This window comes from Mirounga leonina, unplaced genomic scaffold, assembly GCF_011800145.1.
Source record: "Mirounga leonina isolate KUSES-001 unplaced genomic scaffold, KU_Mleo_1.0 Mir_91, whole genome shotgun sequence".
Classification (NCBI taxonomy): domain Eukaryota; kingdom Metazoa; phylum Chordata; class Mammalia; order Carnivora; family Phocidae; genus Mirounga; species Mirounga leonina.
Window position 1 is genome coordinate 32,840,633 of NW_023270839.1, and position 19,137 is coordinate 32,859,769.

A 19,137-nucleotide genomic window follows, 5' to 3' on the forward strand; every position below is an offset into this window, starting at 1 on the left:
TTAAGAATTGCGTTGGGGGAGGGGCGCCTGGGTGGCTCAGTCAGTTGGGCCCCCGACTCTTGGTTTCGGCTCAGGCCATTATCTCAGGGTCGTGGGATGGAGCCCTGCGTTGGGCTCCGTGCTCAGCGGGGAGTCTGCTGAGGATTCTCTCTCCCACTCCCTCTGCCCTTCCCCCTGCTCGCACGCCCTCTCTCTCTCTCTCTCTCTCAAATAATTTTTTTTTTAAATTGAGTTAGGGACACACACAGGGACATGTGGTCCCCCTTCGTGTGGGGCTGCCTCACACGGAGGGAGGGGCTGCCACATTACACTGTGTCGTCACTGCGATTGTCACCCCATGGGTTTGTGCCCGCACAGTCTGCCTGGCCAAACACAAACACCCTGACCAGATTGCTCGAGAGTAGATCAGCTGCTCTTTGCCTCACTTCAAACAGGGCAGCTCTTCTCTTTATTATTTCATATACTGTGTGTCTGAATAAGAGTTAGCTTTGAAAAAAAGAGGTGTGTTGCTGGAAAAGCCAGAAAGTACTGCTGACTTTTTCTTCTCTCCTGAGCTGGGCCTGCACAGGAACCAGGAGTCCCTGGCTGAGTGTTCCCCAGACCAGGTGGGAATGTTTCTAGATGCAATATTTAGGAAGGCACAAATGTATGGAAAGGCTGGCTCCAGATTTCTTACATGAGCTGAACTTAAGTCTCTCCTAGGTACTCTTTGGCCAGGGTAATTAATGGGACAGATTCAACTCCACGTGGGCAACTTGCCTTCAAAGGCTTCCCCACTTTTCTGACGTAACAAAATTTTAAAATAACGTATGCACGTGGTGGTGCGGGGGGAAGAGCCAAACTGTGTGAAACTGTATGAAAGGTAATCTAGAAATATGCCTGCACCATTTTACATCCTCACCGATGCTCGGTACTGCCTCATTGCTGATGGCCATCCCAGGAGTGGGAAGTGTATCTCGTTGTGGTTTTGTGTTCTCTGATAACGGATGATGTTGAGCATATTTCATGTGCTTCTAGGTCATTAGTATATCTTTCCAAAGAAGAAATCTATCAGAGCCTTCACCCATTTTAAAGTTGGATATTTTACTATTGAATTGTAAAAATTCCTCATATATTCTGGGTACAAGTTACCAGATATGTGATTGCAGATCTTTTCTCCCACTCTCTGGGCTGTCTTCTCACTTTCTTGATGGAATCCCTTGAAGCATAGAAGTTTTAATACTAAATACTGATGAAGTCTTTCTATTTATCTTTTGTCACTTGTGTGCTTTTGGTATCCTGAGAAACCATTGCCTCACCAAAGGTCACCAAGATTTACCTCATGTTTTCTTAGAGGAGTTTTATAGTTTTGGCTTTTACATTTAAGCCTTTGATCCATTTTGGCTTAATTTTTGGCTATGGTGTGTTCGGTGTCTGTCTAACATCGTTCTTTTGCGTGTGGCTATCCATTTGTCCCAGCACCGTTTGTCGAAAATACCATTCTTTTCCCATTGAATGGTCTTGGTAGGTAATTTCTTGAAATTTATTTATTTTTTATAACAGATAAAGGATTTACTTAATTCAGAGTCAAATCTACAAAACAATATATTCAGAAGTAGAATATCTGTATCTGTAATATCCCCTTTTGTCTCTTATTCCTTCCTTCAATAGGTAACCTTTGAATTTTTAAATTTTATTGCTTATCCTACTCCGACCCAATTCTAGTAGTGTAGTGATCTTTTTGTCAGCCTACAACAGAATATTCCAGAATTTAAAAAGCATCTCTTTTGAGGTTCATTAGGGTGTGGAAATCTCATCCAGAAAAAAAAGTTTGTTAAAATTGATAGCATAAAAGATAATAAAATTTCAAGATCAAAAGACATTAGGCAGGAAAAGTCCTTAAAAAAAGGGATTAAGGAGACTGAAGCATGGACACATTTTAATTCAAAATTTTTTAGAGGTGGGGGGAGGGACAGAGGGAGAGGGAGAGAGAGAATCCGAAGCAGGCTCCACACCCAGCACGGAGCCAGACTTGGGGCTGGATCTCACAACCCTGAGATCATGACCTGAGCCGAAACGGAGTCAGACCCTTAACCGACTGAGACAGCCGGGCGTCCTGGGAGAATTCAGTTTAAAAGTGGCTAAACTGGGGGGACAGGGCTGATACTTAGGTACATTTCTGTCTTTTGAAAAATTCACTCACGTGGAGGGTCTTTGTGTCAAGTACCGCCTTGTCTCTTTCTTCCCATCGGCTCGGCCCCCCCTTCCTGCTGTCCCTGCCCCACGGGTCCCGGCCGCTTCTGTCTCCCGCACACGCCGTGAGAGGTGCCGGTTCCCCGGAGCCGGCAAAAGCCTGAGCTCTGACGTGAGCGTCCTTGTAGGTGCAGTCCTCCCAGGAAGCCAACGCGGAGGTGATGAGGGAGATGACCAAGAGGCTGTACAACTGGTACGAGGAAAAGCTGCAGGAAGAGCGGCAGAACCACAGCGCCGAGAAGGAGGCTCTCCTGGTGTGTATGTCCCAGCTGCCGATGGGGTAACAGAGAACGTTCGGCCCGTTCTTGCTGGGAGGCTGAGGTAGCAGGGTTTCCGCTGGGAGGCGTCAGCGGACTCTAACGTGGGTGAGGGTCAAGGTGCTTACTCCCTGGCGCGCTCACTCCCCCACTTCTCCCCCCCTCTGTACGTCCCCCTTCTTGCTCAGGAGAGCCCCCAGTCTCTGCCTCTGACCACACCCGTTTCTCTGGCTGGGCTTGCCACTTGCCAGCCTGCGTGCATCTGCGCCCTCTCTCCCGCCATTTGCTCCCCTTGCCCCGAGATGCCCTCCTTCCCTGCCCTTGCTCCTCCCTGAGCTCAGGCAAAGCCTTGAAAGTGCCACCCTCCCCATGCGTGAAGTCCCTGCCATCCATGAGAAGCATCCTGTGCGTTTGGGAAGCCCACACTCCCTCTGCGCTCTGCTGTGGCATTCTGCGGTCCCTGTTACTAGAGGTGGACTGTACAGCTCACAGCCTGGCTTCTCTAGGAGCGAGTGTGAGTTCCTCGAAGGCCGGGAGTCCGCGCCTGCCTTATCTTGTGTTTTTAAAGCTCTATAAATGCGCTGAATGGTTGACCGAGTTTTGGGGCTTTGCGATATGGGAGAAGGGTCTAGGCATTCTGCATTCAATGCCAGATATGGCCCTACTTCCCTTTATATTGTTGGCAAATACACTGACACGTTGAACATCCAGTCAAGGGAGAAATAACATTCGCAGGCTTGTTTTTTTAGACATAAGGAGTCAGGGAGGAAAAGGAGAAAAAAGAACTGGGCCCATTAAAAAGCCACACGATGTTTCTTTATTTCCAGGTGAGAATCAGAATCATGGGAGTCCCTGATCTGAGTTCATTACACTCCTAGGCCCCAAGGGTATGCTTTTAGAGAGACATCATGATTTAGCAAGGCCGGCGCTGTTTGGACCATAGTTAGCAGCCTCGGGACTCCAAGGCTGTGCTGAGAACAATGTGCTTCTTTTGCAGGAAGAAACCAAGAATTTTCTGAAAGCTATTGAAGAAGCCAATAAAAAGATGGAAGTGGCGGAGATCAGCCTCGAGGAGAAGGACCAGAGGATCGGCGAGCTGGACAGGCTGATTGAGCGCATGGAAAAGGTAACAGACACTGCTCTGGGCCCAGCGCCCACTTGCCCAGACTCCCTGCCTCTCCGTAGTCCCGGCAGGCCTGTCTGAAGGTGTGAGGTACCTTCAGCATCCATCCCGCCCGTCCCTCCAATTTGTGATTTAAACAGGAAAGACAAAGCTATAAAATAAAGTGTGAGGAGGTCTGACAAAGTTCTCATTTTTCCTATGGTAACTATTTTGATGCTTTAAAAAACATTCCGTATATAATTATTTACAAAAATTAGTATTTTCACACCCTGCTTTGCTGGGGTCCCAAGCACAAACTTCCATTTACTCATTGAGCAACCAAGCCTTTAAGTATTCCATCCGTACCCTGAGTGGGCATGCATCTGAAATGTTGGCTTTTCTCGGACACCCCACATCTGCCAGCCAGGTGGAGGACCCCATGTTTCTGTGGGGGTGGGGTGGCTGGGGAAGGCAGGAGCTCGGCTGAGATAATGAAGCCAGTTGAGAGCAAGGGAGGAAGCCGGACGTTAGGCAAAACATGGAAAACGGGATGAAGGGGCGGGAGAGAGGAAAGAGAAAAAGCAGGAAGGAAGAAAAAGGCAGGGTGACCTTTAGCAGGTGACAGCTGACTTCTGGGGGAGGGTAGTTTGCGGACAAGCTGTGGACGGTTTCTGGAGAACGGCTCTCAGCAGCATGTGGGTCTACAGGGCGGTGGCAACCTGCCAAGACTGTGACATCAGAGCCCCCGGTAACGCATGCTGAGCAACCCCCTTGTTGGTGATGAGCCGGGGGAATGACTGTGCGCAAGGTCAACACGGGGGCTTCCAGTGATTCTGAGAGAGGTCTGTCTCCTCACCTCTGGTGTCTGCAGCGAAGACCCCCCCACGGTCCCCTGATGAGGCGAGGTGTAACCAGGGTGGGGATGGCATGAAACTTCGTGCTCTGGAGCTTCGGGGCTTGGGGGGGCTTCCACTTGAGGTAATGTCTTGTTTGGGAGGGACTTGAGCAAAGTGAAGAGTCCATCACAGTGTCACCTCCCTCCTTGGGAGAACAGAATCCTGTCTTTCATTGAAGAGAAGAGGGTAAAGCAGCATGCTTAAGACTAACATCAGGATCGGCTGGCAGTGGTAGAAAAGATTGGGCAGTGATGGCATTTTCTAGAACTTAGGTGAGCTTTCTCCCACATTCCCTCTCCCCAGCAATCGCAGAGGATACTGGTCACATGAATGCACCCTGTGGGTGATAGACTCGCCTGCCATATTCAGGCACAAAGGGAGCAGGCAGCCTGGTTTGGGTAGGAGGCCAACTTCCTGCCCATGGGGTGGCTCAAAATACGGGTTTTAGAATCAGATAGACCTAGGGTTTGAATCTTGCCTCTCTTTCTAGTTGTGGGCAGTTACTTGACTCTTCCAAACTGAATTTCCTCTTCTGTAACATGCTGATAGTCATCATTCTGCTTAAGGCTCTGTGAGCAGTAAACGAGAAAAGTCCACACACAGTGCCTAGCCCAGTGCCTGGCATATAGTCGTGGCTCAAAAATGTGGAGCTCTGATTTTTATTTTGTTACAGACTTGTCTATGTGTCTGCCCCCAGAATCAGCTTTTTTTTTTAGCTGGACTTTTTTTTTTTTCTAGCTTATCTTCTTTGTACCCTTAGGATTCTGAAAGTGGATTTTCCCCCACTGATTTCCACACGGAGCCCGTGTGAGAGGTGATGGGCGGGAGGCCGGGGAGGGAGGAAGGCCAGCCTTCCCTGCCAGCATTTATGGGACACACAGTATTCCCCAAGTCCCATCGGCTTTTTCTGTAGTGAATGAAAATGGATTGTCCTTTCTCTAAATCCTCTTTTCCATTTAGGTGAGAGACAGGCTTGCTTTATTTTGCTAGGATTAGGTATTCCAGTTGACTGCTTCTTCTCCCTCAGAGATCCCTGTTTCAGAGATGTCTCTCCCACCCTCCGTGAACAGCGTTTCCCCAGGCACGAACTGTGGCAGTGTCCTATCCTGCTTGTGCCTATTTTGGGATTTTCAAAACACCTTTTTTTTTTTTTTTTTTTTCTGATTAGTAAAAATCTTTTAAGGAGTGTGACCTCTCAGGGACCCCGCTGCAGGAGAGGTGATAGTCTGCTTGGGTGGTGGTTTCACGGGCATATACAAATGTAAGAAATCATCGTGTAGTGTGCTTTTAGGATTTGTTGTACTTCAGTTTAGAAAAAAAAAAATCGAACTTTTAAAGTGTGCTGGAAGTAAGGCCTTGCTTGCCCTGCTCTATGACAGCTTTCTTTGGGTGTCTGCCATGGGGGTGCTCGTTTCTGAAAGGTCCATCACTATTATTTCAGGGCTGTTGTAGACTTCCAGCCAGCAGCGAACCACGCTGTGTCTTTGCTGGAGAGATTTAAGAACAAAAACAGATTCCCACTAAAAGTTGGTCTTCCTTGACGATGCTAAATCCATCAATGATAATGTATACTCTTCCTGCGAGGGCAGACTGTTGCCCCATCTCTTCAGTCTGTTCCTTGGGATACCACGGCTTGTAACTTCAGAAGTTACGGGAGTTAAAGTTTCAAAGATTTGCTTTTAATAATTTGGCAGTAAGAGTTTGTTGGGAGAATTTCTGAGAATGATATGATGCACAGGAGTACTTAGGGCCTAATGTAAAATAATCTCCTGCCAATATAGTGAACGGGCTTTGATAAATTTCATTTGAAGGAAATCTACGACACCCACATCTGTAACGTATTTCTAGAGCAGTTTTGGTTATGATGGGTGCTACATTTTTTTTTTTTTTTTGAAGATTTTATTTATTTGACAGAGGGACACAGCGAGAGAGGAAACACAAGCAGGGGGAGTGGGAGAGGGAGAAGCAGACTCCCCGCTGAGCAAGGAGCCCGATGTGGGGCTCGATCCCAGGACCCTAGGATCATGACCTGAGCCGAAGGCAGACGCTTAACCTACTGAGCCAGCCAGGTGCCCCTGGGTGCTATGCTTTTATTAACATTTTCCACTTTGTCCGAAGAAATAATAGTCCATATTCTTACATTACCTCTTTTGGATAAACTTTTAAATTTGCATACATACAGCAAAGGGTACATATCTTTATGCGCAGCTTGATTTATGTGCTAGTTTCCTATGGCTGCTATAATAAATCACCACTGTTAGTGGCTTAAAACAACCCCAGTTTATTATCTTATAGTCCTGGAGATCAGAAGTGCTAAAATCAAGGTGTTGGCAGCGCTGGGTTCCTTTTGGAAGCCCTAGAGGAGAGTCCATTTGCTCAGCATTTCTAACTTCTAGAGGCTGCCTGCATTCCTTGACTCAGGATTCCAGCCGGCAGATTCAAAGCCAGCAGTGTGGCCTTTTCCAGGCTCTGTCCCTCTCTGGCTCCAGCCCTTCTTCCTCCTGCCAGTAAGGGCCCAGCTGGATAATCCAGGGTCATTCCCCCCCTTTTAAGACCCTTAACTTAATCCCCTCTGCAAAGTTCCTTTTTCTGGGTAAGGCAGCATATTCACAAGCCTCAGGCATTAGGGTGTGGACATCATTGTGGGGGGGGGCACCCATTATCCTGTCACAATACATTTTTACAAGTGAACCTATCTGTGTAAACACCACCCAGGTTAGTACACAGGATATTACCCAAATTCCAGAGATGCAGAAAATAATCAAGAATTTTGCAATATCATAGGCCACTGACTTAAGAGTATGGATTTTCATTTTTTAGAACTATAAATTCTCACAAGATGTCTGAACCTAAGAGGATGGAATACTTATTTATCAAAGACTTACTTATTTTTATTAGAGAGAGAGAGAGAGTGCACACACACGCAGGGGGAGGGGCCGAGGCAGAGAGCGAGTTCTCAAGCAGACTCCCTGCTGAGCACACAGCCCTGACATGGGGTTCGATCTCACGACCCTGAGATCATGACCTGAGCCAAAACCAAGAGTTGGACACCTAATGGACTGAGCCACCCAGGCGCCCCATTAAAAAGAAACCCTGAATGGCTTTATCCAGGATATTTGTCTCTAATTCATCAATACATCTGTAAACGTACACCAAGAGATGTGGCATTTTTGAGCTTTGTTTGGACTCTGGTGGGTGGATGCGTAGACCCCACTGGGTGTTCTATAGACTTGACCCCACTAGTGCTGGAATTGCTCGATATGCATTCTCTGTCCGTCGTGGGACCCACTGCTTCGAATATCGGGTCTGTTTTAGGAACGTCATCAGCTGCAACTCCAGCTCCTGGCCCATGAAACAGAAATGTCAGGGGAGATAACGGATTCTGACAAGGAAAGGTAAGACGAATGCCCTTCAGCTTATAATGGACGTGGACGGCAGACGTGCTGTGTTTTTGTGGGCTGGCCAGGGCCTTGCAGTTTCCTTCATTTGGTCACACTATTGCACACTCCTACGTGTAAAAGTCTGCAGAGCTTCCACTGCGGGCTGAGAGCTTCTGCTACGGGCCCGGTTTCTTGAGGAGCTCACAGCCACGTCTTGCAGCCCGTGGCTGGTTGTTACTGCGGAGAGACAGCACAGGCTGTCTCGGGTGCAAAAGTTCAGTCTATAAATGTTCTCCACAACCTTCAACTTCACAGGATGCACCTTGTTGATGAGAAGCCTCATTAGCTGTGACTAACACTTATGCAATGGAAACTAATTTTAAAATGCCTTTTTTTGTTTCCAAACATTGTTTACTGAAACCTGGCCTTGTGCCCTGGCTATGGGCATATAAAGCCCTGCATCGAAATGATGGAGCAGTACGTGGTCTCCACTAGAAATCGGAAGGCAGAGAGGCCATGCACGGCCCTCTGGTGAAGGAAAACAAGTGTGGGATGATTCGAGCAATCTGAGCCAGTTGCTTGACCTTGCTGAGATTCCTTGCTTATCTGTGAACGGAGAATTATTCTTAAAGGGGGAGGGGGTTACGGTGAGGAGGGCAGTGCCCGTCTCACTGGGTCACTAACTGTGAGGGAGCTGGGGGGCGTGCTGCCTGCCACGTGGTTTGTGCTGAAAAATGTCTATTTTCCTTCCTCTCTGCAACTTCGGACTTGGCGGTCTTCTGTAGACTTTAACGTAGCCTGGCAGGGAGGGGAGGGGTAAGCCGACCACCAGACCCTCTGTACACGGCTCCATTCCAGTGGCCCCAAAGCACTGAAGAGTCCGTCTGCTGGTTCCTTTGGTTTCACTGAACTGAGCAAAGTCAGAGGATAGTTTGTGCTGTTTTAAGACAGAACTATGAAGCGTCTTAGGAAGCGGCCCCATCTGTTTTGATGCAGAGAAGTTCTTTCAGTGTGTTTCCCAGTTTCCCAAAATAAATGGTGTGTAGGCAGCCACAGTTCCAGACTTCCCAGGACTCGGCCCCTTGATTTCAGATATTGTGTTGTGGTACTAGACTCCTCTCCTTCTCCGTTTTCCAATTCAAGGCATTTGACTTGTAGAACATATAGTCTATAATATTGTATTAACTCCAGAACAGAGAGCCCCCCATTCTGTAAGCGGTGCCCCCAAAATTCTGGTTCAGTCCCCGGAAAGTAGTGTTGCTGTCCTTACACAAGGTAAACCTTGCAAGTGGGAGCTCGGGTAGGAGTCCCGTGTTCCTCCTGTGGTGGGGTGGTTGACGGTAGGGAATCCCCCGGGAGACTCACGGAGCAGGAGGAGCGCGTGGTGGAGTTGCCTTTCGTGTTCTGGGCAGTGCTCCCTTCAGCCGGGACCCTCGGTGCTGGTGGTGCTGCTCTGGTTGAGGACCCCGTGGCCCGCTCTGCTCTTTGTGTTAGGTATCAGCAGCTGGAGGAGGCGTCTGCCAGCCTCCGGGAACGGATCCGGCACCTCGACGACATGGTGCATTGCCAGCAGAAGAAAGTCAAGCAGATGGTTGAGGAGGTAAGCCCCTGTGAAGGGTCACGGGCCAGGATGGCTGCCTGTCGTGGGGACATGTCAGCCCGAGAGCCAGCTCTGACTCTCAGCTCAGTTTTCCGTGGCTCACGAGTGAACGTACTCAGGCCACTGTCTTCATGACCCAGAGGGAAATTTCCTCATATGGCCCCCCCGGGGACTGGTGATTATCCCTCTAATCAGATCAGAGGGTTACAGTTAAGAAGCCTGGGAAGCCCAGTTCCTTAGCTCATGGCTTTCAGAGGGCAGCGACTCCCCAAGGGGGTGCCTACAGCTCAGGGGACCCGCGGGTGTGACAAGGAAAGTTTCCTTTAGCTCAGGTCTCTGCACTTCCTTGCACCTGGCTGGCTGTCTCCCAGGGGTCACTCCATCTTTTCTTCCTCGGTGGACAGGTGTCTTTTTTTCCCCTGCTCCCTGTCTCCCCCCTCCTCCTTTTCCTTCTTCCCTCATTCTCTTCTCCATCCCTTCTCTCTCCGTCTATCTGTGGGATGTCAGACCAAGTTATATGTTTACTGTATGCTGGACATAGCTTACTTGTCTGTTTTTCTAAATGGAAACAATAGGTAAGTTGAACATTTATATTTCTGCCAGAGGAAAAAAAATCTTTTAACTGTGTTACTCTAATCTGTCTCTCTTTCTCGTGGAGATCGGTAGAAGAAAGCCCAAGCTGTGGTATAGCAGATCACATATTATTGTATCTTTCTCGCTATTAATAAATCGGATAGAAAAAAAGGAACAGTTAGTCCTAACAGGGTTATAAATTCCCTACGGTCTAATTCTCTATCTGGCATCGAAAGGGCTTTAATTTAATTAAACATTTGGTTGGCAGTGGAAAAACTGAGAAAAAAACATTTTCCTTATATTAAGCACTACTCTGAGAAGTTACCTATTAATGAATTATGGAAATTAAAAGCATGTCTACTAATAAATCACACACGTTAACAGTCAAAGGGAAGATTAAAAGTATGTCTATGAATCTCTAAAATGTTGGCGATATTAGTGGAGTGAGGTTAAGGTCAGGGGATTGTGAGGTTGGGGAGGGATACTTTTTTTTCTCTTGTCGGATAAACATATATATTAGGTGAAATCTGTTGCCTAAACAAGAAATGCAGTCCTAGTGTGTCGACTCCTGTGAGTCTTATGTTGCCTCATCTGCGAGTGTCAGGGAGCAGAATAGAAGAACGAGGAGCCCCTCTGCACTCCGACTGCACACCCAGGCAGGTGCGACCGTGATGGGTAGATCCTGCCCAGGTATCAACACTAGCTAGGTGTCAGGAGCATGTTTCCCCGGGAAAAGCATTGCTTCATCACACTTAAGTTAGTATCTCGGGGAACTATGGCTGTCAGATCATAGCTTTTCTGCTTCTGAATTTCACACACAGGAAGTCTGGGGCAAGGGTGTCCCTGTTTCCCCATGAGGCTCTTTGACTGTGGAGCACTGCATTTCTTCCAACTCGCCACAGGGAGGTGGTGTGCATCGTTCTTAGATTTTATCTTAGAGAACCAGGGAACAAAGCCTCCTACCGGTGGGCTTCTGTTTCGGTTATTATCTGTCAGGGTTTAAGATTGGTACCCTGGGGGCGCCTGGGTGGCTCAGTAGTTAAGCGTCTGCCTTCGGCTCAGGTCATGATCCCAGGGTCCTGGGATCGAGCCCCTCATCGGGCTCCCTGCTTGGCAGGAAGCCTGCTTCTCCCTCTCCCACTCCCCCTGCTTGTGTTTCCTGTCTCTGTCAAATAAATAAATAAAATCTTTAAAAAAAAAAAAAAAAAGATTGGTACCCCGATCAGAGATCCTTCTCCAAAAGACACTTTCAAGTGGTTTAGGATTCTTCTGTTTTCTAACTTGTGGAATATAACGGACATACCAATTTGAAGGGAGCAGGGGAAAATTGATATATGAAGATAGGGAAGCGTATAAAGATCACTGTCCATGGGCCTTGCTTCTCTACCTGTGACTTAATATCTCCCAAATAAGCTTCTCTAAGTCCGGATGATGTGGTCTAGAAGACACAGGCATCAGAATGAAATTGCAGGCTGAAATTTAGGATGGCGTCATCAGAGTGAGCACCACCTAGGGGCCAGCTGGGTTTCAACAGTGCCTGGGGACTGGAAAGAAGAGAGACTTGTTATTCTAAATTTAAGTCACTACCTAAATCGGGTAGTAAGAATTAGTGTGTTTGCCCTGCAAATCGTGTTAACTTACACCACTAAAGGATGGTTTAAAATCTCAATTGCTGCAGCCCTTGATGTGAATAATTTTTTTTTTTTTAAGTTAGAAACATGGCAAAGGGACTCGACAGATGAGCACATTTAGCGGAGCAGAGTCAGGTTGGAAAGGAGTTGAGAACTCTAGTGATTCAGGGAGTGGCTGAAGGACTTGGGGGAGAGATGGCCAAGGAGAGGCCTGAGAGCTGAATTCACATCTCAGAATGTGTTCTTGTTTAGTATTATAATGCAAGGCCAGGCCAGAAGCCCTGGGTGGAACTTGCAAAGAAGCAAATTTCAGCTTTTCATTTCACATAAAGAAAACATTTCTCGGGGCGCCTGGGTGGCTCAGTTGTTAAGCGTCTGCCTTCGGCTCAGGTCATGATCCCGGGGTCCTGGGACTGAGCCCTGCATCAGGCTCCCTGCTCGGCCGAAAGCCTGCTTCTCCCTCTCCCACTCCCTCTGCTTGTGTTCCCTCTCTTGCTGTGTCTCTCTCTGTCAAATAAATAAATAAAATCTTTAAAAAAATAAAAAAGAAAACATTTCTAATATTGGCTGCCCTGGGAAGGTATTTAGCCCTTCCTCACAGGTGCATTCCTTATGATCCAGGGCTTGAGCTAGAAGCTCTTTCTATAAAGAATGCTTTACTGTTTACTAGGCCATGCGATCTCAGCATTATCATTACTTTGCATAAGCAGCACGATTAGCAAATTCATAACCTCTGACTTTAGTAGTTTATTTTTATCTGTGAACTCCAGCTATCCAGATACTGAGACAAACTTGACTTAGAAACAGAGGCAGACTTTATGTGTAGCAGATGTTAGGGACAGTTTTGCTTCCCTCACATGAAGCCGGAAAGCTTGTCCGTGTGTTGGCTTCACCTTTCCCGAGGGTGGGGGTCCAGTCTGCACCCACTCCTGGCGTCATTTTAGCCATAATGTCTATGAAGAGACTTAGTTTACTGAAACAATGGGCTGCTTTTTTCAGCTCAAAATTGAAAATGGTGTTCTGAGATTCTTGAAATCCTTAAATGTTAAGCCATGTATTTCCTTCACCTTTAGTAAGATAATTTTTTAATAACAACAACAATAATAATATAATGACTAAGGACCAACCGGCCTCGGTTTTGCAGTCTTTGGCGGATAGACGTGGTTTTCACCGTGTGGGATGGCGTATGTCAGTGAGGCCTTGTGCGTGTGGGATGGGCAGGATGGGCCCTTCTGGATGAAGCATTGGTATATGTCTTATGGGGTCAAGCTCGATGCACAGTGTCTCGTGTGACATGTGGGACCAGATACCCGCACCCAGCTAGATCTTTCTAGCAAATTACATCTCCTTTTGTGGTGGATGTCAGGGATTGGTTACCTCCCTCCCATCACTAATTCTAACTGATTGTGGCTCTGACAAAAAAAAAATAAAAACGAAATGAGCCCATATATGACCCTTTTAGACTTTTAAGGGTTTGCCAGAAAATATAGAAGGACTGTGGGGAAATTCACTGGTCTGTGGGTTCACCAGGTAAGCACCAGCACTTTCTCTGTGCCTGGAGCAGGTGTGGTCCTGCTCTCCTAGATCTTACCATCTGGGGTGACCTGCCTTCCAGAGTCATTCTTGTGCATGGACTTCTTTCTTCTCTTGAAAAGTCTTGTTGGGATTGGGGTTCCTCTGTCTTGAGTCCGGCTGCATTCTTCAGCTTGCCTTTCGCGGAACCCGGAGATGGGGGAGGTGCCAAAGGCTGGGCGGAGCCTGGCGCCGGAGGGGAGCCCCCTGGACGCTCATTCACGCCTCTTCTCCGGCTCTTTACCCCGGCCTGTCCCCTGCCAGCCAGAGCAGCTTTCCTGCCAAGGGGGAAATTACCTGGAGGCAAAAACAAATTCTTATTTGCTCTCGAAAAGCGGGGGAATCTTACATTTTTGCCAAGAGGCAGTGCTATTATTCAGCTGACTACGTAGTAATTTCATAGGGAGCTCCTTCTCCCTCTTCAACCGCAGGAATCCCTTTGGTTTGCCATCTCCTTCTCGCTTCGCATCGCGGTCTCGGTGGGCGAAGTGGTTCTGCCGGCAGGGTGTGTCCCGCCGCGTGTCCTTTCAGTGGCAGAAGAGACTGTTCTGGCTTTAGACTTTTCTTTTGCAGGAAGCCGTTCCGCTCCCGCTTGTCCCCCTCTGTGATTTAGATGTTTAATGAGTGCAAAGGTGGAAGGAACTGATTTTCGGGATAGTGCTTCTCCTCGCAGGCTGCGCGGCAGAATCACTTGGGGAGCTCTAAAACATGCCAGACCTGGCAGATGGCAGTGCGAGGGAGGCGCTGGGCAGGGCAGCGGTTTTGGCTTTTTTTTTTTTTTTTTTTTTTTTTTTTTTAAGCTGCACAGGATTCCAGGGTGCAGCCAGGATGCAGAACCGTGCTCTGAAGTTCTAGCTGGCTTGGGTCTCCACGTGGGGTTTCCGTGTGTTCATATGTTCAGCCAGCCTCCCTCACAAGCTGCTGTCCCTGAGGTGGGAACTTGGACTGGAGTGAGAACGGCTCCAGGGAAAAGAACCAGGGGGACCACTGAGCAAGGACCATGAGCATGGACGTGGGAGAGCTGGTCCCAACGTGTGACCATCTGGTCTGGTCAGGGGATCTTGCATTTCTTGCCAGCCCCATCGGGAGAGGGTGCTTTGACAGCTCACTCTTAATGCCATACTGGCCTGGTGCTATCCAGATAAACTTCCCAGATGCTCCCCAGATGCATCTAGAGAGAACATGTCACCAAGGTGGTAGATGAGGCATACTTGTTAAATAGATACTAGACTTCACGGGACAGTATCCAGTCCGCCTGCTGTCCTTGGAAGCTGAGAACCTGCCACTAATGAAGAGACCAGCAGTGGTTCTCGTGGATCTCCTTCCCTCTGTTGCTTGTGGGTGTGGGTGTCTGGCCTCACCCTGGTTTAAATTCCTTCTGTCTACCCACAAGACCTTACACTTGGTCCCACTGTACCTCTTTAGAAAGAGAACACAGGACCTTGTTGAAATAATAGTATTCACAGTGGCCGCTTCTTAAGTGTAAAACAAAGCGGGACAGTTCTGCAATTCCTAAGAAATGAATTTGGAAGTATTTAATGATCATCCCTTGGTTTTTTTTTGTTTTGTTTTTTTTGGGGAGCAGTTGTCATAATGCAACAGTTTTTTGGGGGGAAACAACCTGGACTGGAGAGAACAGATGAGGAGTAACTCTTCTTAGAGTTGAGGTTTGGGTTTCTGGTTTCTGGCTCTTCTTGAGCCAGTCAGCAAAGCAGGGCTTCCCTTCTCTTTTCTTAAGTCCTAGAACTTATCCCCTCAGCCCTGAATTCGCAGGCACCCCCCTGCAGTTAGAGACCTAGGAGAAGTGCAACTAGAGACCTCGACGGGTACGTACATGATGAGAGGTGGCAGAGACGATGGACATGAGCAAGGCCTTGAGAATCAGACCTGCGTTAACTAGCTGTGGAAGCTTCAAAAAGTCAGTTTTCTTGTTTGTAAGATGGGCTTAATAACAGTATCTATCCAAGAGGATTTTTTGGTAAGAGTTAAATGAGAGGATGTACATAAAATACTTCTATTCATCGGAACATAGGAAATACCCAATAAACACAAGCTGCTATTATTATTATTATTATTATTACGGGTGGATGGGTTCCTGCTGTGTATACCCAAAGTCAAGTTAAATGAACCAAAAGCAAAAGTAGCTGAGTTGCTTTCTTGACAGATACACAGAGCTGCCCTTCTCTCCTTCAGGAGTCTTATGAGCCAGATGGAATCTTTGGGTATGACTCTCTCTTCTCTTCTATGCTCCGTGCTGTGTTCCATCTCAGCCACCAGTCCCTTGAGTAGAATTCTTATTTACACACAAGGCAATTAAAACATTTTTACATTTTCTCCATCCCAAGAATCTTCCATTTTAAATGGATCAGCTGTTTGTTAGCACTCAAGTCATTTTAAAACTACTGTGTGGTGTGCTGAAAGGTACACAAAAGTACACTTCTGCCAAATGCCCTGTGTTTGGTGATTGAGAGTCCCTTCCGTCACTGATAATTTAGCCAACTGGGGGTAGGGAAACGGAGCCATAGCACTGAGCCCACAGCCCTAATCCACTCAATTCACCTGTTTCCAGATCATGTCACACGAGCTCTTCTCCAGATTTAGTCTCCGGTTCTTTGGAAGATGATAAAATGGTAGCCTGGGTTGGAAGCAATTGCTTTTATTGTTCGTGATTAGAAGAATACTCGTACTCTGCTGGGAAGAGGGGGCATGTCCCTCTGTGATGAGCCGATGAACAAAACAGGAAGGACATGGTGTGGAAAGGAGAATTTGACCACGTAGGGCTCTCATTTGTGAAAATACCACACACTGTCACCTCGCCTTGTCCAGCCTCATGCTGCAGAGTCAAGAGAACTCAAAGGATATTTTTAGAAACTTGGGTTCCTAGACATCGAACAAAGAGCTGCGATGAAAAATAATACTAAAAAATAATTCAGGAAAGCAGGTGGAGGCTGGTTCTAAGATCTTGGAAAAGGAAGCTGCACTTCTGGAAAGCTGCCAAGGACACCTGCTAAGGCTGGGACTCGGGCTTGAAGAACTTGAGTGCTCCAGGAAGGAAGTGCTCCCCACCAGATCACACCCCACATAATGCGGAAGCCGTCAAGTGTCCGTGTAGTTTGGTTATATTTGCATGTGGGAGGTGGCCCTGAGGATGTCCTCTTGGAATGGAGATCAAAAGCACTAGTCAACGTAGCATTCTCTTTGTTGAAGCAGGGTTCGGTTTGCTTTTTATCTCCATGGGCATTCTGCCCGAATTGGCAGTTCAGCTAACTTCATGGAAAGGAGAAGTCTGTCTGAGGAAAAGAGAAATATATTTGATCGAAATATATTGAAGTGAAATACAGTCCATGCCTGCTTTATTCTTTTTATTTTTAAAGATTTTATTTATTTATTTGACAGAGAGAGACAGAGTGAGAGAGGGAACACAAGCAGGGGGAGGGGAGAGGGAGAAGCAGGCTTCCCGCGGAGCAGGGAGCCCGATGCGGGACTCGATCCCAGGACCCTGGGATCATGACCTGAGCCGAAGGCAGACGCTTAATGACTGAGCCACCCAGGCGCCCCGCCTGCTTTATTTTTATAGAGATCTTCTTGAGACAAGCCACAGGGGCTGGTAGGTCACCCAAACTTAACAGCATTACTGAAGACTAGTAGTGGTAGTAGCCCCAGTAGCAGTAATAATCAGTGGGTTGGTTAGCCTAATAAGCTAGTAGACTGGGCTGATGGAGTGGCTGCATTAAGGGGCGGGGTGTCACTCAGGTGTTGGGTGGTTCTCCAGTCCCACTTCTCCATGGCAGAGTGGGCGGGTAAATGGTTGCCTGTCAGTATTTGTCTTCGGTCTTTCATTCAGATGCTTCTACCCCACGTTAGCAAGTAGGCAGTGGATGGCGAAGGAGGCTTTGGATTCTTAAGGCTTCATTTTGTCCCTTGGCCTCGCACATCCCCACCCAAAGGAGGCGTTACTCAGAAGTTTGAGGCAGAATTTATATACAGTAAATAAAAATGTTACAGTTTCAAATTCTCATGTTCAACATATTATTCACTAAAATGTGAGGTTTTTAGAAGGGATCAGAAAGCTCACTGTGTGTGCAAACCTTTTTTCCCCCCTATACGTTATGGAAATATTGAAGGTTTATTTTATGATACCTGCTGATTAATATATTCAGGATACAAACTGTCCTTTTGAGGGAGCAGGTCTTTTCTTTGTAAATGTCACTGAATTCACTTTCTTCTTCGTTGAGATTGTTTGTAGTTGGCTGTAAAATATTTCTCAGAGACCTGCGTGCCCACGTTCTACCCATAGTTTGTGAGACTCCACTCATGTTCCAAGTAACTATCAGCTACTGAATGTTTCTCATGCTTCTCGGCCATGCGTCTAGACCCAACATTCCCACATTCATCCTCTTGTGGGGCATATGATTTATACAATTTTTTTTTTGGCACAGGAAACTGAAGCTTAGCGTCTTAAATAAGTAGCTGGCAGTCTCTCAGCAAATGATGATGGTGCTGGGGCCACAAGATCTTTGGCTCCAAAGCCAGTGTTCATTCTTTGCTTCTTATTTTGTGTATTTTTTGTTTGTTTGTTTTTGTTTTTAAAGATTTTATTTATTTATTTATTTGCGAGATAGAGAATGAGAGACAGAGAGCATGAGAGGGAGGAGGGTCAGAGGGAGAAGCAGACTCCCTGCCGAGCAGGGAGCCCGATGCGGGACTCGATCCCGGGACTCCAGGATCATGACCTGAGCCGAAGGCAGTCGCTTAACCGACTGAGCCACCCAGGCGCCCCAATTTTGTGTATTTTTTAATTGGAAAAAAAATTTTAATATGGAAGATTACAGAGAATGGTAAAAACAAAGACCCAGGTACTCTCCTCTAGAAGTGACAAAATGTTAACATTTTGGCATATTTCAGATTTTTTCCAAGTAAAAGAAAACAGTAGCAAGAAGAGGTTCTTTCTATTCCTCTGATCTTTTTCCTTCTTCTCCACTCTCTCCCTCTTCAGAAGCCTTTTGGTCTCCATCCAGGCCATGTTTTGATGCTTTTACTACATACATATGTATCTATTATCAGTATTTAGCCTAATGTACGTGTTTAAAAATGTATGTTCATCTTTATAACATGTAAGTAAGTAGATATTATTGTATATAGTATTCAACTTACTCTTTTCCCCAATTTTGTTTTTGATGTCACAAAGAGCTACATTATTTATTTTAATGGATCTCTAATACTTCATTGTATTAATGTATCATCATGTGTCCTATTGATAGATATTTAGCTTGTTTCCAAATTTGTATTCCTTTGCAAACAGTGCCAAACAGTCTCTTTGCTTCTGTAGTTAGGGAACGTGGCTGGAGGAGGAGCTGCTGGGGCCTTGGGTTGCGCAGTCTCCCCTCTGCTAGATACTGCCCAGTTGGTCTCCGGGGGGTGCGCCCAGTTCCACCCACCGGGAGGGTGGGTTTCCCCACATCCTCACCACCTCTTGGCGCCGCTGGACTATAATTTTAGCCAGTTGTGAAATAGTAGCTCTTTGACTCTGATTTGCTCCAGCCCAGTTACTGCTCATCACTATGGGTGCCGCTGAGCATCTTTTCATCAGCGTGTTGACCATGCAGGCTTCCGCCTTCGTGAATTGGCCGCTCTTCTCTTTTGTCCACTTTCCTGTGTGGCTATCACTTCTGCTGATTTGTCAGAACTCTGGGTACTACCGATACTGATCATTTGTCACAAAGTGTTTGTATGCTGTTACCTTCTCCCAGCCACTGTTTGTTTGTTTGTTTATGGTATCTTGTATAATGCACGTGTGTTTTACATTTTGGTATAAACTTGTCAATCCTTTGGTGCTGTGTTGTGTGTCTTGTTTGTTTGCCATCAGGATATTTTTGTGATAGCTTTTCATCTTT

General features: G+C 46.9%; 1 protein-coding gene across 3 annotated transcripts in view; it reads left to right on the forward strand.

Annotated features, from left to right (window-relative positions):
• MYZAP (myocardial zonula adherens protein) overlaps positions 1 to 19,137 on the forward strand; it is an 87,382-nt gene that overhangs the window by 36,755 nt on the left and 31,490 nt on the right. Inside the window, exons 7-11 of one of the 3 annotated variants that reach the window (XM_034994175.1) lie at positions 2,361 to 2,486; positions 3,487 to 3,615; positions 7,803 to 7,882; positions 9,362 to 9,467; positions 15,813 to 16,558. In XM_034994175.1, the coding sequence (XP_034850066.1) occupies positions 2,361 to 2,486; positions 3,487 to 3,615; positions 7,803 to 7,882; positions 9,362 to 9,467; positions 15,813 to 15,866 (495 nt within the window). In that variant the 3' untranslated portion in view covers positions 15,867 to 16,558. Of the gene's footprint in view, positions 1 to 2,360; positions 2,487 to 3,486; positions 3,616 to 7,802; positions 7,883 to 9,361; positions 9,468 to 15,812; positions 16,559 to 19,137 lie in introns of those variants that run through there. The other 2 variants (XM_034994173.1, XM_034994174.1) reach the window with 2 other exon arrangements.